The 27,914-nt window shown below is 53.6% G+C and overlaps 1 protein-coding gene across 2 annotated transcripts; it reads right to left on the bottom strand.

The window, feature by feature from the left end:
* Nucleotides 1-197: 197 nt before the first annotated feature.
* Nucleotides 198-27,292, bottom strand: LOC104019966 (arf-GAP with SH3 domain, ANK repeat and PH domain-containing protein 1). Of its 2 annotated transcripts, XM_087749546.1 has the most exons (24): nt 27,212-27,254; nt 22,733-22,805; nt 19,070-19,119; nt 18,824-18,953; nt 16,850-16,935; nt 16,255-16,330; nt 14,737-14,823; nt 14,414-14,514; nt 12,955-13,024; nt 12,422-12,509; nt 11,882-11,930; nt 11,333-11,496; nt 10,977-11,110; nt 10,197-10,288; nt 8,287-8,464; nt 7,285-7,370; nt 6,829-6,944; nt 4,940-5,007; nt 4,341-4,448; nt 4,025-4,229; nt 3,167-3,343; nt 2,086-2,207; nt 1,240-1,362; nt 198-1,013 (listed from the first exon to the last, which is right to left on the bottom strand). In XM_087749546.1, exons 4-24 carry the CDS (start codon nt 18,905-18,907, stop codon nt 939-941), a joined length of 2,289 nt encoding a protein of 762 aa, XP_087605672.1. In that variant the 5' UTR covers nt 18,908-18,953; nt 19,070-19,119; nt 22,733-22,805; nt 27,212-27,254; the 3' UTR covers nt 198-938. The 2 variants fall into 2 exon arrangements, with proteins under 2 accessions (XP_087605672.1, XP_087605671.1); XM_087749545.1 differs by lacking the exon at nt 22,733-22,805 and having other exon boundaries at nt 27,212-27,292.
* Between the last annotated feature and the right edge of the window lie 622 nt (nt 27,293-27,914).

Genomic DNA, 27,914 nt, shown 5'->3' on the forward strand with positions numbered 1-27,914 from the left:
GGAAGGCTGTAAAATGTGCCTTGGCAACTGGAAAAACACAACCAGTGGAAAAAAGCCATGCAAACTGAATTGTGAGTAATTTTATGCAAGGGGAGGTCAGCCCTCTTTGCTCTGATGCCTGCAAGGAGGTTTGGTGCCTGAGGAAGAGCAGCGAAGAGGAAGAATCTAGAAACTCAAACTAGAACATCCCTGCAAAATACAGAGCACCGAAGAGCCAGTATTTATTGGTGGTGGGTTCAAAGGTCCTCTCCGCCATTGCTGGGGGGAGCAGACACTGAAGGAGCAATGCCCTGAGCTGCCACAGAGCACATTTTCTGGAGCACAAACAGTGAAACCTGGGTGGGAGGAATTAGGGACAGCACAGGCTTACAGTGATGCTGGCTCCACAGCAGTCATTTGCAGTTCCAAGGTCCCAGCATGTTCAGCCCTCAGCAGAAGCCCTTCTCCCAGGGGTCTGCATGCCAGCACGGCTCCACTTGCAGCTCCAGAGCCCTGCAGGGCACAGTGCTGCTCTGCTCTACCATCGTTTCCATTAGCACTAGCAGAGCAGGGAGCACCACGGCACTGACAGCATGGTCAGGGCAAGGCAGGAGCTGGGCATTTGGTAGCAGAGTAATCCAGGGCTGTTTCTTGCATGAGGATGTGACTGGGGTAGGAGCACATCTGTGGTGCATGTAGGTTGCTGTGTTCTCTCCCTTTGCCTGGCTAAGGGGTTCTCCGGGACAGCCTGGCACTGCTGGCAGCCCATGGGAGGAGTGGGCTGGGGGGACAGGGATGCTGGGGCAGCAGAGGTGAGGGAGGCAGCATCGGTTGAACTGGTGCTCCCAGCCCACTCATGGCTGGGGCCCTCAATGCAGAAGGGAGGCCGGGAGATGGGAGCTTGGGGAATTGCATTTTAAGCAGCTGATCAGATCTTCCTTCTTGAATTGAAGCAGCTCCTACTCATTGAGTACGTGAACGAATGAAGCGGGGAAGACACCTTGCCTGTGAGGCTGTCCTTCAATCCACCCTTTCTGCAGGGAAAAAGGAAGGAAAAGGACTGGTGAGCATGGCACATGGGCATTCAAGGGGATGAGGAACTGGCCCCATAACAGCTGCCTTTGGTTGCCAAGGAAAAGATGGAAGATGGAGAGACTGATGCAGAACAGGAGATGACAATGGGTGCAACAGAGGCAAGAGATGGATGGAGAGCAGATCATGTGCATCCCAGCACCAGTCACCATATACAGGTTCACTCACCCACCAGTTGCTGTCCTCCTTTTCAGACACCACAATGATCTCGCCTGTGCGGAAAGTCAGCTCATCTTCCCGGTCAGCATTGCAGTCATAGAGAGCACGGACCCTACGGAGCAGCAGTCTGTTCTACAAGCAGGAGAGAGCATCATCAGGCCTCCTCAGCTTTGTCAGAGACAAACTAAAATAGCTCTAGTGTCTTGATCCCAAAGCCCCTGGCAAAGATGTGAGGAGCAAGGATGAGAGACTGGGAGGTTTCCTGTGCAGAGGGAGGGCAGAGGTGGCAGGTCACCTGCTGGGAGTTTGGGTGGGACAGGGATCCAGAAGACATCTCCTTCTGCTAGAGCATCCTTCCAGAGGCACCTGCTCCTCTGCCCCAGGACTGTGGCATGTGCAGTTGCACTCTCTGGGGTCCCGGTTTTCTCAGGGCAGCTTTGTGCAAGGAGTCAGCAGTGCTGCTCAGCACAACCCCAAGACCAAGCAATGCAAGTGAGGTCTCCCTAATGAAAGGGCTCTGCCTCTGCAGCGTGTCCTCAGGGAGAAGGGTGTCCCCTGGAGCACAGAGAAGCAGGGCCAGTGTGGATGCTACACCCTTGTCCATGTCCAAAACTGCACCCTGACCTGCCAACAACCCAGAATAATAAACAACACTTCCCTCCAAAGGCAGTGCAGCCTTGTGGGGATTTTGGTAGTGTTCCCAGCACCTAGCAAGGAGATGTCAATGCCAGGGAGTCACAGCAGAAGTGCTGGGAGGAGAAGTTGCTGGGGCCGACTCCAGCTCAGTTCAAAACCAAAAGTGATAAATATGGGCAGATGTGGGACCTGAGCTGACCCTGACCACTGGCCACCTACCAAACTGCTTCTCCGAGGAAGAAGAGGTGGGACATCCCGCGTACTGCCAGAACATGGATCTGGGTCCTGGAGGGATTGGTGTGGGCCAGGCATGCAGAGGGGGTCCATGGCTTTCAGGGCACCTATGAAACAATCATGCTGGTCATCTCCTCCCACTTTTCATCATGGGTGGACAACAGCAACCACTACAGTCAGGCAACACAGTGCAGCATGGTGCTCCTCCATGGTACAGTGTGGGCAACAAGCACCTCATCAGTCTGGCAGCTGGAAAGGGGAGGGACTCGGGATGGAGTGGAGAGGGGCAGCAGGTGAAGGGACATGGCCAGGAAGCAGAAGGACATAGAGTGGAGGCTGGGGTGAGAAGCGTGTTCCCAGGAGGTGGGAGATGGGTTGCACAGCTTTAAGGTGTCCCAAGAGCTGCCAGGACCAGGGGAAGGATGCAGGTGCCATGGGTTGTGCTCTTGGCACCCTCCCGTCCCCCCATGCTCCCCACACTGCAGAACTCTGCTGGGATGAAGCTGTTTCCTAGAGGCACCTGGAGGCTCCAGCTGGCCAGACCTCCATCCTGGAGCACCTGGGGCTGCTCCTGACAGCGCTTACCCGTTTGTCAAAGGGTTGTGTTGTGCAAGCCACCGCCTCAGCCCCCCAGCCTGCCACCCTGCCTGGGTGCAGAGAGGGGGGCATCTTTCTGCCACAGGGCAGGAAACAAATCCACTGCCTGAAAGATGGGGACGGGATCATTCCCTTCTCTGAATTCGGCATCTCCAACAGCCCAGCAAACCACAAAATAACCCTGCCCTGGAGGCACCGGTGTCTAACAGCCAGGGTGTGGGGAGCACCACCCCACCCCCCGGCCTCATGCTCAGCTGTGGGCATGCTGTCCAGTGCCACAGCTCCCACAGCTCTCCCAGCCCTGTGTCCAAGCAAGAGGCCTCGCGGGCCTTATCCACGACCGAGGCTTAGCCAGACAAAGCCACAGCCAACCTGACCTCGTGTAGGTACTGGCCTGCAGACTTCCAGCAGGTCCTTCCCACCAGTGTGGTCTGGCTCCTTACCCCTCCTGAGCCTGTCCTTTTGTTACCTGAAGCCAGGCTGGCCGGGCTGGGCTGCTCAGGGCTGAGCGGTACCCAAGGTGCTGGCTCCGAGGATGTCCGCTTGTGCTTGATGCTCAGAGGCAGGGGTGGGCTTTTCTTGCTTCTTGTGTCCTCAGCAAAGACTGATGAGCTGGTAAGGAAGGGTGAATATGCCCCCTGGGGAGCTAAACACAGAGCAAGAACAGATAAGGGGTCAGCACCAAGCTGGCGCTGAGCAGGGCTCTTGGAGTGAAGCTTCAGGGGGGAATGGGCACAAACGCATGGGCAGGGATTTTCTTTTCTCTGCTTGCAGGTCTGACTTGAGAAATGCATCAGGTTGGAAGCAGAGCTGGGACTGGCAGAGGGGAAGTCAGGCAGGACTTGGTGAGTCTCCCAGAAAGCAGGGTGGCTCTTGGAGGTGGGACACACCATGGGAAGGCTGGGCAAGGACAGTGGGAGCTGGTCTTGCTAAGGAGCAGAACTGCTATGCTGCTGCTGTTTCTGCCGGCAGCTTTGTCTTCCCAGCCCTGTCTCTAAAGACATGCTCCTCTGCCTCTCCCAATAGCAGCAGCATTTGGGAGGGGGCGACACATCCTAATGGCACCAGCATAGGGGCTCCAATGGCGACCATACACTGTGCTGCTCTTCAAATCAGAGATCAGTGCTAGGACAGACCAGCCAGCACAAGCCAGCCTTGGTCCCTCAAGAAGCAGAGGATAGAAGGGTGCCCTAGGGCACCAGACAATCCCTCACACGCCATCAGGGGCCCAGCTCCCTTCCAGACCCCCCCTCTGCCGACGGAGCCGGGCTGCAGCAGCAGCAGCTCACCCTGCCGGTCCCTGCAGGACCCTGCTGCAGGCTCTCACCTGGCTTTGCCCACTGGGGGAAGAATGGAGGCACGCAGGAGGAGGCTGGCAGCATGTCCAGGCTGCAGAGGTGGGCAGCTGGTGGGGGGCAGGTATGCGGCCACTGCCCCCAGGGCAGTGCCCCTGCTGCCTCTGGCCTGGGGAGCGCAGCAGGGGGGTGGTAGCAGCTCTGGGGATGGGCAGACCCCCTCTTCACAGGACCCAGCTGGGAAAGGGATATTTGTGGGTTAGACAGAGCAGGTATGGCTCCAGCACAGTGGAAAAGGGGACAACAGTGGCACACATGACCCCAGGCCAGAGCCTGTCAGAACCTCACCTTCTCATCCAGGTCTTCATCACTCTCATACACGTCGTCTTGGCCCAGCCACCACTCATACTCCACGTGGACATTGGGGTTGAACTGATTGCTCTGGGCCTGCAGCAGCTGGGGCACAGAGGAGCTCCCTGAGGATCTACCAGCCCTGTCCTATCCCACCAGCCCCACAGGCAGCTGCTGGCCCCATCTCCAACCACCCGCCCATCAGGCCCATGTCTGCAAGCAGTGCTTCCCAGCAGTGACGGGGGTTTGCGAAGGTCTCCAAACACACAAATCAGGATGTGGCAGAAGCAAGACTTGGACTCGCTGAGGAGATGTGCTCACCTCATGCAGCCTCAGTACAGCTCCATGTCCTCCTGCCCAGGCACGGCGCGACCCCTGCCTGGCCTGGCCCAAAATGCTCTGCCCTGAGGGACCCCATGCCAGCAGAGCCAGCTCCCACTGGAACCCTCCACACCCTCCTCTGCATCCCACACTGGCACTGGAGATGCTGAGGGGCACGGGTGGCACTGCAGTCCACATGGGTGCGGGTCCCCCACCGCTCTCTGCTACTGGGATTTATCCCAAAACAGGAGGGGTGATGAGACACAGCATCTTACCAGCTCTTCACACAGGGGATGTCTCATCCTCCTGGCAACATCCAGGGCGGTCTCTCTTGCTTCATTAGCTGTGGGGGGGAAACAGCAGCCTTGAACACCACGAGCCCACCCTGTGTTCAGTGAATTGAAGAGCACTGCTGCATTCGGGGCACCTGGGGGCAAATAAGCCTAAAAGAAGGGGCAGCCTAAACCCAGACCAAAACACAGGCTCAGGCCATTAAGGGATGGTGGTGGGAAGACAAAGAAGAGGGCAGGAGCAGAGACACCCCAATAAGGAGAGAAAGGAGCACAAGTAAATCCTGATGACTCACAGAGACTGGACAGGATAGAGGGACAGAAGAGCTCAGTCATTGCCAGAGCCTAAAGGTTACAAAACCAGAGAAGGACTCCGTAGCCACCACCCCTTGTCCTCTGTGTCACCACAGGGAGCTTTGGGCAGACCCAGTATGTGTGTCCTGATGCACACACAGACCGCCCAGACACCCTGCAAGAAGGAGTGTGAGTGCAAGTGTGAACAAGTGACAACCGTTTCACTTTAAACTAAAACCCCTTGCATTCCTGGGACGTCTGAGGGTGGGACCTGTGATGGTGTTGCTGTAACTCTGCAACATTATTGTTTCTGCAAAACCTCTCCTTGCAGAGCTGCAGCACAGGTCTGGCTGGCGAGGGGTGGGCTGGAAGGACTCTGGGGAAGGGGGAGGGTAGGAGAAGGGAACAGCAAGAGGTCTGCACCCTGAAGGATCACAGAGCATCCCAAGACCAGTGGCAGGGTCTGCGCTGTGGACTCAAGATGCTTGAGGTACCAGTGGTAGTCAAGTCAATAAAGAGATCAGGCATGGCTGTGACCGGCATGGCTGAGGCAGCGAGAAATCTGGCTGCCAAAGCACTGTGCAACTGGGGGACCAGCTCCTGCTGCCCTGCCGTGGTCTCTCTGCCTGCCAAGGGGCTGCCACCATGCTGCCTGGAGCAGGAAACAGGAGCATCTCAGGAGGCAAGGCTCAATGCACCTACCAGCTCAGCAGATACCTGATGGTGGAAACATTTGTATCCTCCCAGGATCACCTAGTTTCCCTAGATTCACCCAGGATCCTAATTTTAAAGCTCACTTCTGTGTTGTGAAGAGGAGATTCACTGGCAGTATAAATGGTTGGACCTGTGATCTGGGCTCCAGCGCACCAGCACACACTGCCTCTGAACCAGCACTTTGTGGCAGCCCTCCCACCTGCTCTCCAGCATTGGCTTTGAAAATGAGTTAAGTGCCTGTTTCAGCTCCTGCTGTGCATGTGCTTCATGTGGAAGAGCAGCTCAGGCAGCGCTTCCCTTGCTGGGCTCTGCCAGCTCGGTGATACCCCCTCCCCTAGCACAGTGCCACCACAGAGCTGCCAGTCACAGGCAGGGCTGTGGCTGCCCACCTGGGACGGGGACAAGTGAAGTGGGGCAGAGGCACAAGCTCCCTGGGGTCACAAGCACCCCAGAGCAAGCTGGTTCCTCCCTAGGGAGCAGAGAGGAACATCCCCTGCTCCAAGCTAGACAGCAAAGCCACCGCTTCTGTCCTAGGCTGCCGACAGCAGGAACCTGTGAGATGTGGTCACCCCACTCACGGAGGGCCATGTGCACCCCAAACCGGCTTGTGAACTCCGCTGAGCCTGGAGAGCCAACCAAGAGCAGTGTCAGAGCAGGGAGGGTACCTTGCTGGACATGCAGAGAAGAGCCTGGCAGTGAGGCTGTCACCCCGCGGGCAGGATCCCCACCCAACACTGTCATCAACGTGCCTCACCCCAGCTGCAACCACTGCCGAGCACTTTAGCAAGGCTAAGGAGGTGTTTCCAGTGAAGAGCTGAGAAGACACCATGTGTGCACGGGGGGGGAGGGGTCCCATGGCCACTCACGGATGGCGATGTTGGCTTTAGCCTTCAGCAGCAGCTTGACACACTCGGGTTTGTTGTGATAGCAGCAGTAGTGAAGCGGCGTGTTCCCCTCCACCGTCTGCTTTGCTAGACTCCCGCTGCAGCAGAGGGTGGATAATGTCAGCACCCCCAGGAAGAGCTGTCAGCCCCAGCCACAGCAAACACTGCCTGGTGCTGGCATATATGTCCTTCTTCCCACCTCACCTGAAGAGGTGGTCACCACCACCATCACACCTCAACACAGAGGAGATGAGGGAACCCAAGGCCCCTCTGGTCTAGGGGCAGTTACCCCAAGCCCAGCCTAAGTCACTTTTGCAGGGAGGCCTGCCCTGGTGATTTCTGTCTTTTTTTGGCAGCATTTTGGAGAAGATCATCAGTCTTGCTCCTTTCGCTAGCACAGTTTAGCCATGACAAGCTGACTGGGTGTCATGAGCTTACCTGTTCTGGACAAGAAAATCGACAATATGCAAAGAGGTTCGATCAGACAACAGCACTGCCAGGTGAAGAATGGTCTCCCCAGGTTCCTGTAACCAAGAAAAATACAGCAAAGATGAGACTGTGTCTGACTGCACCACCACCACAGACAGGAGCACTGTCCTTTAGGGACTGTCCTTACACATTTAAAATCCCTGAGAGATGAACAGGTTTGACTGTCTCTTCAGAGTCATGGCCACCAAGGCTGGTGAGAACCTAGTTAACATGTGTAGAGCCATGGCTAATGGCTTCGTGAAGAAGAATCAATCATCCCCTTTTCACATTTCGAATCTGAGACAACCAAGGGTGACTTTTCTCCCCAGGCTAGTAGCTGAGCTTTGCCAAGTCCATGATCTCACCAGATCCCTGAGGTGTGCAACGGTTGCTCCCCACAGAGCTACTTTTCGTTTGCCAGTTTGTCCCAAGACACCCCATAATGATGGTGCTTCTTCCTCACTGCAGCATTTTGGTCCTTCGCTTTTACTCTGGAGGACACCCACCAGTGCCCTTGCCAGCAAAGGGGGTGGCACAGCAGCATGCCCGCAGCTCCGAGAATTAGGGCTGCACTCTCTTCTTGCACTTACAGCAAGGACCCATGCTGTAGTTTTGCAGGAAAAAATGCTGTCCTGATTTTTCAGCCTACAGTGAGACTTGGATGTCCTGAGAAAATCTGTTTAGAAGTTTACAAGTAAATCTCAGTTACAAATTGGCCTTTGGAAAGCCTTGGGCTTGTGGTTATGACTTCTGGCCCCCGCCCCCCAGCATGAGGAGGGCTGTGGGGTTGCAGCCAGAAAACCTCCCTCTGCTGTGATGTTCTTGAGTCTGCCTGTTGCTCCTGGCTCACAGAAAGCATCGTTTTTGTCAGAAAACTCTGTCCTCTCCCAGGCACAGGCACCCTTATGGACAGGCTGGAGAGGTGATGGCAAAGCTGTTTGCCATACAGGCCCATGGGACGGGTGGCCATACCTGCAGAGGTGCCAGCACAGGCTCGCTCAAATCCACATTCTCCGCATATGCTTGGAGCAAAGAAAATATGTCCTTGTTCTTGACAGCTTCTGGGACGCTGGAGCACTGATCACCAGGGCTCCTCTTGGCATATTTCTTCTCAACATACTTGGAAATGATGAAATTTTTCCGAAAGGCCCTGGCAGAGGCCAGCCGAATGAGAGTTAGGGGCCACAGAGCGACGCAGTGAGCATCCCAGGGCCACCCCCCACCTCTCCCACTGCCCCAGCCGCCTTTGCTCTCTCTCCTTCAGACCTGCCAGGCAGTTTAGCACTTTTCCTCTCTCTGTCCCATTCCCCAAACTCCTCTGCAGCAGCATTCATAATAACTCTTACAAAACACTGTGGTTTTCTTAAAACTTCCTCTCCTGCAGTTACATAATTAAACAAGAACTTGACTTTCATGCATTTAAAGTGCGAGCACTGCCATGGCTGGGGGCAAGGACCCCTGCACTCACCATGGGAAGCCAGAACCAGCTCCCCATCTTTCCTTCAAGCAGGGATCCCATTGCCTTCATCCAGCACCCCATGGTCTTGTGCTGGGCGGGATGGGAAAGGGTCAGTGCCTCTCCCTCTCTCCCAGGCACTCATTGCTTTCCAGAATCCCCTTCATCGCCTCTGCTCTGGGATGAGCAGCCTGGACCCCTCCACCCTTCCCGGGTGGGAGACACTCAGGGGTGCACTGGGGATTTATATGCAGTCCTGATAGTGTTTTCTGTTCTCTTCTCCCTTCCCTTCCTCCCCAGCCCTGACTCGGCCTTTGCCTTTCAGACCCTTCTGCCCTCACAGTTCAGTACTGGGCTCAGCTCCCTGACTGTGAGAAATAGGGGAAGGAGCAGTAATCTCAAGGACTGGGAAACACCACGTGGCATGAACTGGCCGAGAGTATCCATGGGTCAGGAACAGCTTCCAGACAAGGACTAGCTGAATAACCTGGGTCTCTACCCCTGGAGAGATCAAGAACAGCAGAAGTGGTGATCAGCCAGAGGATGTGGGATGGCTGCAGGTGGTGAAGGAGTGCTCCAAACAGAAAAGGCCATTGAGGAAGAACCGAAATTTCATGCAGTTTCAGTTTCCCCAGCATTGAAGCAGAAGGGTGGATCTGGCAACCTTGACCATGTTGTTCCAGCTGTATTTTCCTGCTGCCCCAGCTCTGCTGCTCTCTCCCTGCCAAGTGCAGTTCCTTATCCACCTGTTCACTGCAGGGTAGGTCCACGCTGTCTAAACAGTGCCCTAGTCAGGACTTACATGCCCGTAATGGAACCTGATCATGCCTGGTCTGCCTGCTCTCCAGTCTCCTGAAAGTCCCCTCGGCCCCTGACAATAAGCTCTCCAGCTATATGTTTCCCCCAAGATCTCTGCTGCACCCCAGGTTTATGGCACTAAGCCCTGGAGAAACCCCCAGCTATTGCTGGTACCAGCCATGCCACCCCAGCTCTCCTCTGTCCTCTGCAGAGCCTAGAGGCTGGGGCACTCCGGAATGAAAGACGGGGGTTCCCACATCCTCAGCAGGTCCTTGCTTGATGCCTACTGCTGATGTGCAGGCAGGGCCATCCTGCCTGGCAGCTCCGCTTATTTCTCTTCTTGCCTTTCCCTTTCCAGCACTGATTCCTCAGTCCCTGTCCTGACCTCAGGGCCAATCCTTGAGCTTTCCTGCTGGCTCTTCCTCACTCTTCTCTCCTTTATCAAACCTTTCCTGCTGAACTTGATGAAATATCATCTAAAGAGAAGTTACAGTCTGGGGAGGAGCTCGGGCAGTGCCATGGGCCTGGTCACTGCAGGGAGCACACAGGACCACAGAGAGCGTGCCCATGGGTGAGGGCCCCTGTATATAGCCTCCCACAAAGAAACAGCTCTTGCAGAGCAACTCACATGTCACTGTGCACTGTGGGCTTCAGGGAATAACTGGGGAGATTTGCTTCCATGATGTTATTGAAGCCAGAGTTGCTGATATTCCTCGCCAGCTGCAAAACAGCCAAGTTAGAGGTGATACGGGACATACAGCAGCTCTACATGTGTGGCAGCAGGAGAGCGGGCTCCAGTCTGAGATTCTGACCAGGTATTGAGGGGATGTCAAGGATGTGTATACCCAATGTGTATACCCAGTGGCCAGAGACTCTGTCCTGACTCCTGCTGCTGAGATCTCCCAACTCCAGCAGTGCAATCAACCCCAGAGCTGACCCCTGGGCTCGGATCTGGATGAGCAATGATCCCTGCCAAACACTCCCATCCCCTGCCCTGATGCCCACCAGCTGCCAGCAGCTTCCATCACACCCCTACCAAACCCATGAGAACCTGGAGCATCGTGGCCCTAAAACAGCACCATACAAGGTCTCCAACCCCCTGCCTGACCCATACTCTGCTCTACCCCAGTTCAAGCTTGGCCTTGCCCCACTGCTGTCCTGCACCAGTGGATACAGATGGGAAAAGGGGACTGAGGGAGACAGGTGACCCAGCAACAGTAAAATGACTCCCCACTCTCCTCTTTGAAGATGACAATTCCTGCCACAATCACCACTAAACCTTGGGAATTACAGCTGGGTATGGGTCAGTTTAACTGGTGAAAAACCCACTGAATTAACTTAGTTTCAAGGAAGGCCAGAGCAGAAGCAGAGGGAGGCTTGACGACAGAACACACTGGCAGCATCCTACCAGCAATTCAGAGGTTGACAGCTTGTCCAGAGACAGTGACTGGATGCGGGAGAGATGCACACCCATCTCTCTGTGAATCCCAGAGCACTCAATGCAGATCAGGATGCCCAAGTTAATGGAGAGCCAAGTGGGATCTGTAGAGACAAGACCGTCAGGCTTATGCACATCTCCCTCTCCTCCCTGCCAGCCCCACCACAACCCCAGGGCACAAGCTCCACAGCAGGACAGAGGGGAAGTGCAAGACCCCAGGTGCCTGTGGGTCTCTAGGAGCTGGATGCCATGGAGGGCAGGGCAGAGCTCTACCTGTCCAGCAGGGAGGAAGCACAGTTGCCCCACAGCCATGGGCTGGCTCTCACCTGGGGCCGAGCAGTCACAGCACTCCCTGTTTCCGGGCATGCCTCTGACCTCCTTGATGATGGCCTGGGTCAGCTCCTCCTGGCTGCTCTCCCCTCTGCCCTGCGCCTTGCTGAAGGCCACGTTCAGTGCATCCTCCTTGCTGTTGCTGAGGACGGACACCCAGCTGCATGGGCAGAAAGTGGCTTAAGAGTGGGGCCCTGTGCAGCCACACTCGGGCTGCAGGGCAAGGAGGGCAGCAGGGCTCATCCCACTGCTGCAGGGCAGATCCTGCTCTGCCCCAGCCTGCACAGCAGCCACCACACACAAAGGTCCTACATGGGACTCCAGCAAAAAACTGCATGCCAGGAGCCTCCATCAAGCTCCATGTCCTGCTCGCAGCTGGCCAGCCCGCCCCCCTCCCCCCCCCCGAGTGACCAGGACACAGTCAGGATGGGAAGGGCATCAAACAAGGGGCTGCGGCTTATTGCTCAATTATCCAAAGAGCTGGCTCCTCACTGGCAGCCAGAGGAGCATTTTTTGGTCCGCAGCAAGGCGCTGGCAGTACTTACGCGACACAGTCCTGCTCGTCCTCTGCCAGGAAGCGGTATGTGCGGTTGTCTGAAACACACAGAGCTGGTTCTCCTCTAGGCACCCTGCTCATCCATCTTGCCTACCAGGCTCATGGCAGGGCACACCACGGCTGAGCTGGGCTCAGCAGAGTCCGAAGTAATCTCCAGCCCAGACAGCTGGGGTAACAGTCACCTCCGTCTCACTCAGCCCCTCCCCAGTGCACCCCAGGCAAAGGGACCTGCTCCTGTACCAGGAACAAGGGATGCTGGTGTTAGCTAAGCTGCAGCCCAGGAACTACACTTGTGTGGTCCTCAAAAACCCCACACTGCCCCATGGCAGGGCTGCCTATCTCACACCCTGCGTGTGCATCACTGGTCCTGAGCAGAGCTGTCTCCTAGCACAGTTTCCCCAGGGTAATCCCCCCAAGCTGGACCAAAGCTGCAGAGCTTCCCCTCATCCCTGCCCGTCCTGGCTGTCCAGGCACTGCCACCTCTCCGGGCCCTTCCCAGCAGAACTGCAGGGCAGGCACCAGCACTCACGGGAAACCAAATCGAAGCATTTCCTGTCATCCATGTTCAGCTTCACCTGGCAGGTCAGCAAATTCAGCTTGGTTGGTGGGCGGTTGAGCTACAAGCAGAATGCAGCATTCAAAGGGCTGTGGTCCAGTGGTGATGAGCACCACCTGGCTCTGAAGACAGAACCACAGATCTGCCTTGTGCCCAGCACTTTGTCTTTGGCTCCACTCTCAGGAGAAATGCAAGAAATAGCACACGAACCTTTTCTTTCCCAACAGCCACCCCATGCTTGGAGCTAAGTCCCCAGGCTCATACCCCTCCAGGCACGTGAGGACCTCCTGTGTTTGTCTAAAGTTCTCTTGGGTTGCAGAGACTTAAGTCTTAACAGAAAGCCTCCTATGTCAGGGCAGCCCAGCAGGGCAAGCAGCAGACACGAGGGATCTGACGAGCCCCAGGAAGCCACTGGTGTGCCTGGCAGCGGCAGGCTCTGCAGACCCTGCAGGGGCAGGCAGCAGCTCCCAGCAGGAGCAGAGCAGAGTAAAAGAAGCGGTTCTTACCGTACTGTGCGAGATGGTCAGGTAGCCATTGCTGATGGTGCATTTCCTCTTCTGCCAGACTTTTCTCAACCTGGAAATGAGCAGAGGGTGAGCTGAGAGGACACACATGCAGAGGAGCAGACGTGCAATGCAGTGAAGTGCTGGCAAATGCAAGAGCCATGCAAGGCACAGCATGGGGCCGCAGGTCTCATCAGACATGCCGGCTGGGCTGCCATGGGTGGGATCTGTCACTCTTGGTCTGTTCTGGGCTGAGAAAGACCCATCATATGGCATAAGACAGGCTTGTACAGACAGGCAGCATAGCTGCTGTGAAGGTGATACAGGTGCAGAGCATCAGTTGGGGCAGCAGGACCTGCTAGCAGAGCATGAAACCCTTTGCAGAAGCCCTCAGCAAACATCCAAGACCACTACCTCCAAACTGCTCCCAGGCTGGCTTTCCTGTCCCTGCCAGTCATGGCAGGCTGTAATACAGGGTGAAAGTGGAAGAGATGAAAAAGAGAAGAGAGACTGAACTTCAGTCTGCAGTGAAGGAGACTCCTGAGCCCGAGTTCATTATTTTCTGTCCAGTTTCAGGTTTTTCTAGGACACTTCACAGTCCTTTCCAGATGTGCAAATCTTCCAGTAGAGGACCCCTGTGATTCCCTGCAAACATCCTCCCACACACTGGTGGAAGATGATCCTCTTTCCAAAGACAGTGGAGTGCTTTCCAGGAGCTCAGGGTCTGGCTCCTGGGAGCGGGGCACAGGATGGCTGCTGGCTCTCTCTCCCCTCTGGACCACAATGCCATCTCCAAGGCAGCACTGACCCACGTTGTGTCTAATTCACCCCACATTTCTGCTCCTTCCCCTAATTCTCACAGTCAGGGAGCTGAGCCCAGTACTGAACTGTGAGGGCAGAAGGGTCTGAAAGGCAAAGGCCGAGTCAGGGCTGGGGAGGAAGGGAAGGGAGAAGAGAACAGAAAACACTATCAGGACTGCATATAAATCCCCAGTGCACCCCTGAGTGTCTCCCACCCGGGAAGGGTGGAGGGGTGGACCCAGAGCATCCCAGAGCAGAGGCGATGAAGGGGATTCTGGAAAGCAATGAGTGCCTGGGAGAGAGGGAGAGGCACCGACCCTTTCCCATCCCGCCCAGCACAAGACCATGGGGTGCTGGATGAAGGCAATGGGATCCCTGCTTGAAGGAAAGATGGGGAGCTGGTTCTGGCTTCCCATGGTGAGTGCAGGGGTCCTCATCCCCAGTGCTCAGAGGGCTTGAGAGGACGTTGGGCAGCTTCATGGGAGAGGAATGCCCTCAGAGCTAAAAGATGGACAAAAGCTGCCTGGAACTCTATGTCGAAACCTGTTGGAGGCTGGGACAGTGTTGAGCACACCTTCAAGCATGCTTGTCCTGTTCCTCTGCCTTGTGGCCCCAGGTCACCAAAGCACAATTGAGAGGGGCATGCTGGATCCCAACTTACCCATCACTTTTCTTGAAGAGGGTCCCTGACTTCTCCGTGCCGTATTGCTTGTTCCCTTGCAGCTGGTGCATGTTGTACCCTGCCGGCTTGCTCCCAGGGTCCTGGCAGAAGGAAAGAAATAGCAGCAAGGCCCTACCACACCAGTACTACTGGCAACCAAGAGCATGTTCTCATGGGACTACCAGGGACCCTGTGTTCCCTCAGACCTCACCAGAACCCCACAGTTTTCTCCATTGGCAGGCAGGCACTATATAAACAGCTGCCATGCCATGCCCTCTACAGGCACCACCCCATGTTCCCTTGCAAGAAGGATCAGACTTTACCTCTTTCTGCTCCAGCTGCAATGCCTTTTTCAGCTGGTCACGAAGGGAGCAGAGCTGCTGCTTCTCTTCGTCCTGCCTGATCTTCATCTGAAAGGCACCGGAGCACAGTGAGCTGCTCATATGGCAGCAGGAGGGTCCTGCCTCGGCTGCAGCATCCCACTCCTCCCAGGCACAGCGGAGGTGCCCCCATGCCACCCTCTGCCCTCGCCACCTCCCTGCATCTGTGGAATGCATGGAGCCCCATTCCTATGGTGGGAGGTTTCCGCTTGTCCTCTGCCGTGCCATGGTATGTGGCATGTACAAGAAGCCCTTCAGTGGAAATCTCGTTGAGGGGAGGGAACAGGCATGTCCCCAGTGCCACACCTCCTGCAATGTGAGACCACAGGAGAGCAGTGTGCATTTTACTGAGAAAACAGCTGTTTGCAGCTCTCCACAGTGTAAAAACAACCAACAGCTTGAAGGTCACCATGGTGGTTGTTGTTTGTTTTTTTTTTTCCCTTGGTAGTGTCAGTAATTAAAATAATTAAAAGGTTACCAAGCCATCAAAAAGTTGATGGACCTTGGCGCAGGAATGTGGCCCTGAAACAGAGCCTCAGGGTTTGTCTGCATGAGGGATTCATAGGATGCTGCTTGCTGTGCTCAGTTACCCTGCTCTGGGGTGGTGCCTCCCCTCTTTTTGTTATTTACATAATGAATTTTAATATGAATGATTACAAATTATGGAACAAGCAGGGTAACACCCCTAAAGCAGATTAATTCAAACAAAGCAGCAGATGCCCGGAGGAGACCTGCACCACAGGACCAGGGGAGATGTGCACAAGTGATGCTGGCACAGTACCTGAGTGAGGACTATATCCCAAGCCTTTGCAAATCTTGACTTGCAAGGAGGTATGGAGAAGGATGAGCACGCAAACTGGAACAGAGATCTAGAAATGCTTGGAAACTGACATAAACCCTCTGCTGCACTTGGAAGACATCATACCACCTGGGACATGAGTGCTCAGTCTGTCTCTGAAAGCCTTGCCACTTAGAAAAACTCCTTTCTGTCTCCAGGCTGTGTATGACTGACAGAGCCCCAGGCCAAAAGCTAAAGTTCACAAGGCTTACATGACCTGCCTCTACAGCAAAACAAAGCCCCCAAGGAAATGCATTAAGAGCTTGAGTTGGCAGCAACAGGCATGGAAAGCTAAGAACACAAATGAGAAATTTGGAAGTCTGCAGAGCAGCTTTGGCAGATGAATACATTAGTGCCTCCTTGGTACCCATGTTTATGCTTGTTCTTCCTACTCTGTGTCCTGGGATATGGCACCGTAATTTTTCCACTCCCAGGGATGGCTGTATTTCACCCCTCCATGGGCCACTGCACATCAGAGGATCAGGAAACAATGATTAATAAATGTGAAGAGCTGCAAAAGTCCTCACTTCTGCTTCTGCAGAGGAAGAGGAGGCCCTGGGGAAGACATCCCTGTTCTCCAGCCTGCTCCTGCTTGCCACACTCAACTTCAGATGAATACTCACACTCTGCAGCTCTGGGATGAGCTTCTCTGTAAACTTCTGAAGTTTTGCCGTTGTGTTTAAACATTCCTGGAAAAAACTGAGAGAAGAGGCTAACGTAAGGGCATGTTCTGAAATCCTGTTCTTAGCACTGGCTGTGAAGCCTACAGGCCCCAGGCTCCCCTGAGCTCCTGCCTCAGAGCCCATCATGCCTTCAGCAGGTAGTGCTTTAGCTTCATAGCTGAAAAACAAAACAACCCCCCCCCCCAAAAAAAAAAAAAAAAAAAAAACACAAAACCCCAAACCTTTCTTAGGAAATGTATTTTAGAAAGATTTGGAGGCAGTCAAATTCAGGGAGAGTGCTCAGCACTCTTCTTTGTATCCCAGATTTCTGCTTTACACTGGCTTATGAAAATGTCAGGCTAAAGAGAGGAAACACACCCCACTGAGATCCTTGCCTCCACCACCTCCAGGAGAAGAGGACTTTTGGCAAGTTACAGGACAGGCCAAGCCGACTGCAGGAACCCACGTCCTGCAAGTTAAGCCACCCCCAGGTCCCCTCTACAGCCAGTGCTTCGGGAGAAAAAGGGCGTGCAGGAAGGTTACCAGTCATTCTTACTTCAACTGTGAGCCGCAGTGCTTGATCTGGTTTTGCAGTAGGTCAATCCCTTTCTTGGTTTTGATCTCATTCACTTTGATTAGATACTGAAGGGAAAAGGACACAAGGACTAAATTTGTAGCTTAGAGAGAAATGCCTTTTATGCACTTTTTGATAGTCCCTCTCCCAGTGTGTTGTGGCCCATCCTGGCAGTCATGCCCTGAGGGGAGCAGCTCATGGGGCTTTTATGGGGTGAGAAGATGGTCTAAGCAGGACCCAGTGCTTTGATCTGGCTAATACAGTGGCAGATCGATGGTGGTGGCATGGATCTTGGACTTGCTGGGCTTTACTTATGCAGGGCAAACACTCAGTTAATACACCCTCAAAGATTAACCATTCAGAGTACCTTAACTGAAGAATAGCCAACTTTCCTATAAACCTTCAAAACTCATCACTCAAGAGCCAAGTTCCTCCAGGATCCACTAGACTTGATCCATGAACTGCACCACCTCCACCTGACCCTCCTGACAACGTCAGTGCTGCAAGCCTGCCTGCCTATATCCTACACGCAGCTGGGATCTCAGCCTCCCTTGAGGACCTTCAAAAATGAGCTGAACATTCAGATTTCCAGCCCAAACTTATCTGCCACCTCACCCAGCCCATCATCCACCATAACAACCTCATCCGTGAAAACCAACACTGGCCCTTTCACTCAGTGGACTGGCAATGGCTATGGCAACAGTGTGCTGTGCTGTGAAACACGTTGAGTATTTTTTTCATCCATCTCTGGACTACTCCTATACCAGCATCAGCTCTCTTGACATTGCAACCACTGTAAAAACAGCAACCTACAAACAACCATTTCCAGAAGACCCACAGGCCAACATAGTAACTCACCTTCCAAAATACATGTTCAACATGGCCAACCTCAGAATTCGCTGTATTTATTCTGAGGGGACCATTCAAAACATCCTCAATCCTTCAGAAGAAGTGTTTCCTACAAGACACCCTCTCAGGAACCCAAATGCCACATGTGGACTCACATTAGCACAGAATGAAATCTCCACCTGACCTACTGGCTCTGTTTAAGGAGGATGCAGCTCTGTAGCACAAGGGCTTCTGATATTTGAAGTAGAGCAACAGTTTCAGTACAGAAACAGTAACTGTTTCCAAAACATGGTTACAAAGAGCTGGATATCTTGAATGAAATTGGTGTCTTCCAATTTTTACTCATGCTGTTGCTTGTGAGTGTCGCAGTGGGAGCAGGAAATCCCGTTTGCAGGGGAGTTGGGCTGAGTTTATCCCAACAAGCAAAGGGAGGGCTATGGTGGAACCATCTGAGAGCAAGCAGGGGCCTCAGTGCCCGCAGAGCCCACCGTAGGCAGTCAGGAAGAAACTTGGATCCAAAGCCTTCATGGGATTTTTCCCAAGTTGTTATTTCTACTGCCAAGTTAATATAGGCTCAAGCTTTGGCTGAACTCCTTGATCAGCCCCTGCCCCAGGTTGGCTTGAGCCTACCACAACCCAGGCAGCTCTCCAACTGAGGGTATATGCCCATGGTCATGCCGGCACAACAGACGTGACCTGCTGAGCAACAGTCCCTGGGGATCTGCAGCCCACCTCGGTGCTGGTCCCCAGGGGCCAAGCAGTCGGATGCTGCTGGTGCCCAGAGCAGAGCTTGGGGGACTTCAGCATCCCAGGAAGGCAGAAAGGGACCTGCAATAGCCTGGACACAAGCATTACTCATTGACCAGGGACACAAGATGGCTCTGAATGAAAAATCAGTGTGGATTCAGAAAAAAAAGCTGCTTTGAAACATTCTCAGGTTGGAGAGCAAGTGAGAAACACCAGTATGAGAGTCACTGCTGATGTTGGCCTGCTCCAGACTGGGCTCTGCCAGGGCTGTGCACCAATGGAAGGCAAATTCATCCCTTGGATGCCAATTTGGCGACTCTAACACCACTCCACGTGGCACAGGCTGGCCCCTGTCCTTACCTCACACATGTTCAACTGGAAGGTCCTGCGCTCCTTCTCCATCTCTTCAGCGATCTCCCCACCGCTCACTTCACTCCGCACCATGCCGTGTTGCTTTGCCAGCTCACGCTTCTCCTTCTCGATCTTGGCGCTCAAGGAAAGAGGAGAAATGCGTGAAAGGCTCTGTCTGACTGCTTGCTGGTGAAGGCAGACAAAAAAAACAGCCTCCAAGTCCAGACCTTGGGGTGAGGGAGCCTGAAGACTTACAGTTTGCTCTCATAGTCTTTGCAGGCCTTCTCAAAGGGCTTCTTGAACTCCTAGGAAGAGCCAAAGGCACCATTTAATGACTACAACTGGGACAGAGCCTTCCTTATCCTCAGCGTACTGTGTTCCCACTGGATCACCCTAGCATAAAGGCCCTTGCAGATCCAGGACATGGCTGTCCACAGGAGTGTCCCTCCCCTGGAAGGTCTTCGCCTCAACTCAGTGCACAGTGGCGAAGTGCGCTCACCAGTGCAGGTTCACTCACAGGCAAATGCTTGCACACACATGCAAATACAATAGGCTCCAAAACATACATCACGCATATATCCATCACATCGGTATGTACATAGCAGTACCCAGCTGTAACACCTTTCACAGACTCACAATTTTAAGGGCAGAAGGAATTGCTCAGACATGCACAAGCCAGAAAGTACCAACCAGGTTCTCACCTTCTGAAGTCAGAATGTCATGTTTAAACAAAACAGCATTCAGAGAGTCATTAGAAACCCACCCAAACCTGGCAACATCAGCACAATCTGATTCTTCCCCAGGTATTCATTTAAAGATAAATTAGTCTTGCTGCTAAAAAGCCATCATTTGTTTCTCATTTGACTTTGCATGACTTTAGCTTCTCTCCAGTGGTTACCATCTTGGTATGTTCCTCTGCATTTCTCCGTTAAATTCATTTACTCAGATCACCCATGTTGTGCCCTGTTCTCACTACTTACTGCTCCGCAAACCTCTGTGTCAAAGAAAGACAAAGTAAATCAGGTTGGAGGGGACTTCAGGAGGTCTCTAGTCTAACCTCTCGCTTAAGGCAGGGACAGCACTGGATTCAGATCAGGCTTTGTGCAGGCAGGTGTTCAAAAACCCCAAGGATGGAGATCCCACAGCCTCTCTGGGTTCCTGTCCCAATGCCTTTCTCAACCCTGAGGTGAAATTTCTTTATTTATGTCAAGGCAGAACCTTGTAGGGACAGATCTTGCATTTATCTCTATCCTAATGAAAATGTGAAATTGATTCAGGTCAGCCTCTGATTCCTGTTGGATCCCTTCAGCTTTACCATGACTCCTTTTGCACAGCTGGGTTTTTTTTCCCTCTCTCTCTGCCTGTTTTCTTGGTTCCCAGTCTTCTTGACATGGTTCTTAACAATGCAAATAGTGGATTTTTTTCCTTCGTATTTTAATAGCACAAGCTTCCAAACAGATGCTTAAATGGTCATAATTTGTTTCAGTATTTGGCAATTAGTCCTTTGGAAGTCCCCAAACCCTGCCACAGTTCCCATCCCTTTTTCTGCAATCCTGTCCAAACCTTTCCCTCCACTTTCCCAGAGGTTCAGCTGTTTACTCAAGGATGTCCAGCCGTGATACAGCCCAGCTGCAAAACCTTCATCAAGCATCTGAGGAAACTGCAGTGCTGGGAGAAAATCTACAGAGTGGAACCATACAAGATTAAAAAGGTAAAATTACAGAGTTCGGGTTGCTGAAACAGGTTTGTTTCTACTAGCTAAAGCATTCAAGAGGAAAAATAGCATCACGGAAAATTATAAAATCCTAAAAGAAGAAAACACAGGGGGTTTGTCAGAGTATCAGCAGGTCTGGTGGAAGACAGAAATGACCAATAGCAAGAATCTGTTGCAGGGAGCAGCAGCGCTGTCCCTGCTCCTCCCAAGCTGGTCTGCCCAGCCAGCATGAGTCCTCAGGTGTCTCATCATGGTGCTGAGCATATTAACACCAAGCTCATTAAATCCTAATAATCTTGTGTGTGCATCAGCCGATAAATAATTGCTTTACTATTTCAAGTCATACATGCCCTGCTTGCGGAGTCTCTGTGCCCAAAACCACCCAGAGAGGAATGGTGCCAGGTCACAACTGGCAGGTGCTTCACCATGTTAGATGCAGGCTACGATCAGCAATCCCTCGACAGTGACCTCGCTTCAGTGTTGCAATCGGGATCAGTCCAGCCTCCTCACCCCAAACACCCCCACAGGCACGGGCACCCCTACTCAGGCAGAGGTACCTGGGGCAGTCATGCAGAGCTGATGGCCTGAGTACAGCCCTGGGGACTTAATGGTAGGAACGTGTGTGCAGACTTAGCAAGGACCATGATGACCTTCAAAAAGCAAAAATTAAATACAAGTTCAATGCTTTTCCTAAAATCTACACTAATGAGCAATGTGAAGCTCTCTGATATCTCTACAGTGCTGAAGATCAAATTGCATGGTCACTTCAGGACTTGCTACTCTGCAGTCCCTGAGAGGCACCTGCAGCTGGTAGATACACACATGCACGCTCAGATTCACACCAACATGTGTGTGCTCACACATGTAAATGCAAGAACCACAGGTGGGTCTGTTGGGAGGGGCACCTCACTGTGAGGCTGTGGAGGAGTTTGTGCACTGATGGCCAGGGAAGATATCAATATTTGGTGCACAACACCCTGATTTTTCCCCACATAACAAATGCCGCCAGACTCCTCTGGATTCAGCCAGGTGCCTACAAACAGGCAGAGGTCCCAGCTAAGGGGCACCACTAGCTTGATCTGTGGTGTGAGGCACCAGCCTCAGGAGGGAGCAGGATCTGGCACACAGGAGGTGCAGGCAGACCTGTCTTTCCAACATGTATCCCTGCTGGAGGGCAAGATGTGAGCCAGGGATGAGACCCCACAGCTGGTAGTCGCTCTGTCTCCAGCCAGCCACTTACCAGCCCCAACTCGGCACAGCCCTTTCAGCCCCTGCTTACCCCTTTGAGGTCTTTCATGTCACCCTTTATTAATGACTCCAGGGAAAAGTTAATGTTGTGGTACAAACTCTGCCACTGGAAAGGAAAGAGAGAGATCATGCTGCTAGCACTGCACCCCTGCACCGCTCTTTATGCAGAGAAAGCAGAACTGTTTGTGAGCTTACAGAGGAACCACTTTGGAAAACAATCAGCTGAAAGCTTCCATCCTTGGAAATTACCAAGATGGAAAAAGCCACAGCCGGCCTGACCCAGTGTTGGTGAGAGCCCGGCTTCAAGCAGGATGGTGGACAGGAGACATTCAGAGGCCTCTTCTGAGCAGTCTCAGAGGTCTGCACAGATGGCCCTGGCCGTGCAGGCTGTGCCACTGGCTCTGCAACATCACACCATGGCCTCCTGCCTCTGTCTGGGGAAGGGGATGAGCTTGGACCTCCAGGCTGTGGCCTGCTGCCCCCACCAGCATCCCCTTGCAAACCACTCTGATGTACATGCAAGGGACAGAGCTGCCTACCAGGCTCCTGACAGCGGTCAGCAGCTCCCGGGAGAAGGCAGCAAAAGTGCTAAAGGCGCTGGCCAGCTGCTCCTCGCCCTCCAGCTGGTAGTTTGCCGAGAACTTCTCCTGGGAAGAAATGTGGGCTTCGAGGTGGCTGATGAGGTCTGGGGGAACATGGATGGTCTCCAGCAAGTGCAGGGGGAAGGTCAGGATGAACACCCAACCCCTGCCTCCCTCCTGGGAGTCACCATGCCCAGTTCTGCTCACACACCTGAGCCAGCTCCTGTTGCCTCCTGCTGCCCCCAGAATTATCACCCAGCTATAGGGATCCCTGAGACCCATATTCCCTGCTGCAGTCAACCTGACCTGCAGCAAGGACTCCCCTCATCCAGCCATCACCCCCTCCCCCCTCCTGAGGCTCCATTCTGCCCTGACCTTGTCCACAGCTGTGCTCTGCCTTGGCTGCTTTCCTCATCTTCTGCAGCACAGCTCGGTCGGCATCCAAGGCCTAGAAATGCAGAGAAGATGGTCACTGACTACATCCATACATGTTTCCATAACCCAAAGGGCTTAGCACAAGCCTCAGCATCCCAGAGTCAGACTGTCCTGTCAGCAGATAGGTGATGGTAGTAGTCCATGTATACCTTAAATAACTGCAAGCCTTCCTGATGGAAGGCTCCTGATTGGGGACAGTGTTTCAAGTGTGACCTATTCACTGAACTGATGCGAGCCCTGACAGCTCCCACATCAGGCTGGCCCTGCAGGGAGTGACAGGGCTTCACTCTGAGTGTTGTCCTGACAGTGCCAGAGCTCGAAGATAGGGCACAGGCTTTTAAGATCCATAAACACTGATTTGCGGAGCAAACAGTTTTACAGCAATTTGGGAATGCTCAGGGTGGACTTGCATGCTACAGCTAAGGCTATTTAACAGCTGAGTGGGCAGGGGGGTACCCAGAGGAGTGGTACCACCACTGGCTTTGTCCTCTGTCGTGCATCGCATCAGCCAAGCCATACAGCTGAACCCACGTGCATCGCATCAGCCAAGCCACACAGTTGAACCCACATAGTAGAGGAGGATGTGAGTCAGCCTCTGCGTGGTTCAGCACAGTCAAGACTGTGGCATGCAGGGACGTCACCATAAACATTTAGATACCCAAGAAACAATAGTGCTGGAAACGTATCTGCCTGCACGTTTCCAGAGTTCAGTGCAGCAGGGATGTTGAGAACTTGAATTATGGACTTATACCCCAAAATAGGAGTTGCCAGACTTTCTGCTCCCCAGGGAAGAGCTGCCACCCACAACTTTTAGCATCTGCACCTTCTTGTCCGTCCCAGTTTGGAACCGAGCTTTTCCAGCCAAGCCCTCAAATAGAGATTCCTGGGGCAATTAACAAATTTGGCTTAGGTGAAGCTCATCTCCCTTGCAGAGGCTCCACTAGGGCAGCTTTCCCAGTTCTAGATGTCTCTCATCTTATCAACCCTACAGCAGATTTTTAGCCACAGTCAGACTCAACTTCTTCCCTTCCCCTCCTGCCCTTGTACATGGCACTGGGAGGGAGCAATTTGGAGGCCGCTGCCACTGAGACCCTGATCTCCAACCCCCTAGTGGCCTCCAGAACCTCTCTCCCCCTCACTCCCCTCTGCTGCTGAGACCCACGTTGACCAGGACAGCTGCCTCCTTCCCGAAATGTCACTGGAGCCTGCCCAGGTCCCTTATGATGCCACTCATGTTTGTTTATACTTCATCTTTTACCAGAAATTCAGCTCTCCACACACAGATGCTCAAACCTCCCACATCTGTGGCCTTCCTCTTCCTTTCTCCTGACAATCCCCTCCCTGAAGGTGTAACCTTGGTCCACAAGTGACTGATCCCCACCTTTGGGACCATTTCCTGCCTGCTGGGCCAATGCTCTCAGGCCAGGAGGCTTCTCTGCTTCAGAGGAGCAGCACCAGGGTGAGACTGCTCCGTGGCATCCCAGAGGCCATCACCAACAGGGACCTCCACTTCCCTGGGCTCCCCCCATCCAGTGAGCCCAGCTGCAAGAGGCAGGACTCCCTCCAAGGACTGTGAAGTGTATACAAGTACAGTCACTGGCCACAAGGCAGGAAATTACATATCTGGCGCTAGGTGCAGGAAACCCCAAGATCCCTTCCCTGCCTGTACTTTTACCTGTGTTCATTTGCCTTGCAGGAGTGGATCTGGTTCTGCACTCAGCCAAGCTGCATGACATCCCCTTTGGGGATCTGCCTCCAGCAGTGGAAAACTGGCTAATGTCCTTCCCCTGCAGCTCAGCACTCCTCCCCCTCTGCTGCCCATACTGCTGCCAGCCTCAGTGCACACCATGCCAGGGCTCTCCTTGCTCAAGGACAGGCTCTTGCTGTGTTTACTGCTTTATCCCACACTGGTGCTGCTCTCCATTACAAGCATAGCATCATAGAATCATAGAATCATCAAGGTTGGAAAAGACCCTTAAGATCATCGAGTCCAACCGTTAACCTAACACTGCCAAGTGATGGCAGAAGCATGCACCTGCTGATGGCTGTCTGCATGCAGTAAGAACTCTTTGCTGTACAAAGTTCCCTACGCCATCAACAAAAGCTGCTGGCTGAACCACTGCAGCAGTCACTGGCATTGGGGTTTCTGCCTTTCAGAGGTGAGACCAAGAAACAGAAGGACCCTGTGGCTCCAGCTCTTCCAGATCTGTCTGTGATTTCCAGGGTTCTGGGGCCACAGCACACTTCTCCCTTCGCAATACTTTTCAAGAGTACAGAAAAACTCAGATTGAGAGTGATTGTCAGTTCACATCATCTGATCGTCTGCATAGACGTGGCATTAACACTCACAAGACAACCTTGCATGAGCCTACCCTGTGTGGGACTCAGTAGTCTCCGGAAAGACATCCAAGCTGCATTTAAAGAGGATGGAGACCAAGCATTCGCTTCACCTTTTGGCCATTCACACCAATAGTTCATTATGTCACAGCTAAAATATTGCAACTAATTTCTTTTTTCATTTTGGTTTCAGCTTCAGCTCCCGGCCACTGGCTCTCGCTTTCCCTTCTCCAGCACTGGAGTCTTCCTCCTAGTCTTCCTTCCACCTGCACAGAGGTGGCAGCTGAGCTACTGCACAGGTCAGAAGGAGTTAAGTCCCAGGTGAGAGCCTGGTCAGCCTCACCTGGCTGCACAGCGAGAGTGTGTCAGGCTCAGGAAGGAAGCAAGACAGAGTCCAGTGCTGATGCAGGCAGAGAGGACCTTCCTCTAGGACAGGCAGCTCCTGCCAACACCAACACCCAAGCAAGAGCAACTGGGGATACCCCACGATGTTGGAATTTCTCCTTGCCATTTGGTCAGTCCAGCCCTGATCTGCACCCAAAGATGAAATCATCTCCCCGTATCTCTCAGCTTACACAAATGCTGCTGCCTGGCCAGTGCAGCTCACACCACCACTCCCTGCTTTCACTGCAGAAAATCCCCTGCAGACTGCGCTGGGGGTTGCTGCTGCACATCAGTGGGAATGTGTTCTGAGTTTTATGTCCACTCTGACATGCAGGTTCCAAGCCAGGAGCTCTGCAGACATGAACAAGTTCAGCAGTGTTTCTCTCTAACCACAGCTTCCTGATGCAGCAGCTCTGTTTTAAAGGACTGAAGTTTTAGCTTTGTTTGGGGTGCAAGTGATAAAGTAACAGTTGAAAATTAAGCAACACAAGGAAATTGCCCCATGCCCAGAGGCTCCTCAGCAAGTCCTGGCCTCTGGAGGCCTGAGAAGAAAAAAATCTCAGTGACCACCACTGACAAAATGATCTACAGGGGCACAGCTCCCCATCTGCTCCAAGCCTGCAGGCGCCGGGGAACTTCAGGGCAGTGCAGCAGTCACAGCGCACAGACAGGCCCTGATAAAATCCTGGACACCATCCCCTCATCTGCTGAAAACACAAAACAATGAGAGGTGACATGGTGGTGGTGCGGTTTGGTTGCTCCCAGCACATTTACCAGACCTATCAGGAGGAGGCACCAAAAGGCTCAGAGCCCTCTAGACCGCCATACGGAGAGCCCCACTACAGTGGCAACATCTCATGGATATTTTCCATGGGGGGTCAGAACCTTGATTTGCCCAGAAACAGGCCAGCATGATGGTTATACTATACAGGCCATAGTTTTCAGCTAAGTCCCAAGGTGGGTCTAGGTGGGCAGTGGGATGCTCTCAATGGGAAGCCTGGATCCTCCACTGAGCTGATCTGGCCCTCGCTCACGGTCTTCCCAGGACATTGAGCTCTGCTCCTCACTCCCTCATGTGCCAGCAACACACACCAACCCCTTCCCTGCCCACGCCATGCCTGATGATGCCTATCGGGATCTTCTGGCTTTTTCCATCAGTCAGAAAACAAAGGCATTTGGCCCAAATAAGTTTTGTGTTGGATGCTGTGCTCAGCTGCCAGCTCTCACCCCAGCTCTGTGTATTTTTGGAACCGCTCATGCATTTCGCCTCCAAACATCCCACGTCAGCCTGTCCCACAGCTTAACTCTGTACAAATGAGGAAACCATCCTGCCACCCCCAAGAACTTCCTTTAATTTTTTGGTTTGCTTGTAGTTTGATGCCTGAAGGGTTCTGTCCTCTCTTTACCACGCAGTGTGAGCCCGGTACAAGGTATAGCCTTCCTGCACAAACCTCCCCCCCTTGCTCTTTTCCCCACCAACTGAGACCTGTACCTGGCCACCACGACCCATTACAAGCCTTCACCAAATCTTTGCTTTGAGTGTTTTGCAAACACCCGAAGATGCTTGCACCACTCTCCAATCACAGTGACAAATGATACAGCGATGCCTGAACTGGGGCACAGATCCTGCAGGACCACGAGGGAATGGCCCCTCCAACCCCTTGGGGTGCACCCCCATGAACTCCCACCCCTGCTCACCTCCTCTAGGCTGTTGACAGTGGCCTTGCAGCGGCCCATGTGGCTGGCAAAGGCAGAGGTGGTGGGTGAGCTGAGGTCCTCCTGAGCCTGCTGCACAAAGTCGCACACGGAGATGAGGGCCGCCATGGTGCTGTGGTGAGGTAATGCCAGGAAGGGGAACTGCCGGCAGGAGCTGTGGTCACGCCAGGGCTGGGGCGGAGGGTTGGGGTCACACTGCTGCCAGCAGCAAGGGCAGGAGGGAGCCCCTTGCCTTGCACACCCATGCCCTGAATAGACACACACACACCCCTTGACACACACCCAGGCACACAGCAGCATGGCTACAAATCCTGCAATTATAAGCTGAAATATTTTGAGGAAGCCTGAGGCAGACACACTTTGAGTCACAGGGAGCCCCAGCCCGGTGGCGTGGTGGAAAATGTAGCTGAGCATGGCTGCAAGAGCCAAGGAGTTGCCTGGGGACGTGCACTGGGTGTGTTGGGGTGCACTGACCTTGCTGGCATGGACCGACCACCACTGAGTTGTGCCAGGTGTGCTGGGATGCACTGGTCATTGCTGGGGTGCACCAGGTGTGCTAGGATGCACTGGTCACTGCTGGGGTGCACCGGGCACTGTTTGTGAAGGCAATGTCCCACGCAACAGGCTCTGCAGAAAGTTGGGGGTGAGGCAGCACTGGGAGCAGCACTGTCACACCCCAGGGCCC

Source organism: Nipponia nippon, unplaced genomic scaffold (genome assembly GCF_047370975.1).
Source record: "Nipponia nippon isolate SJK-2023a ecotype South Korea unplaced genomic scaffold, ASM4737097v1 scaffold_13, whole genome shotgun sequence".
NCBI classification, from domain to species: Eukaryota; Metazoa; Chordata; class Aves; order Pelecaniformes; family Threskiornithidae; genus Nipponia; species Nipponia nippon.

What these genes read in the sequence shown, in the direction of transcription:
- LOC104019966 (XM_087749545.1), bottom strand. Translation starts at nt 27,250, where the DNA reads ATGGGCCGCTGCAAGGCCACTGTCAACAGCCTAGAGGAG. An exon ending in TCATCCCAGAGCTGCAGAGT is followed by an intron (nt 14,824 to 16,254) that starts GTGAGTATTCAT and finishes GGTGCCTTTCAG; the next exon opens with ATGAAGATCAGGCAGGACGA. An exon ending in CCCCCAGTGGGCAAAGCCAG is followed by an intron (nt 3,344 to 4,024) that starts GTGAGAGCCTGC and finishes CTCTGTGTTTAG; the next exon opens with CTCCCCAGGGGGCATATTCA.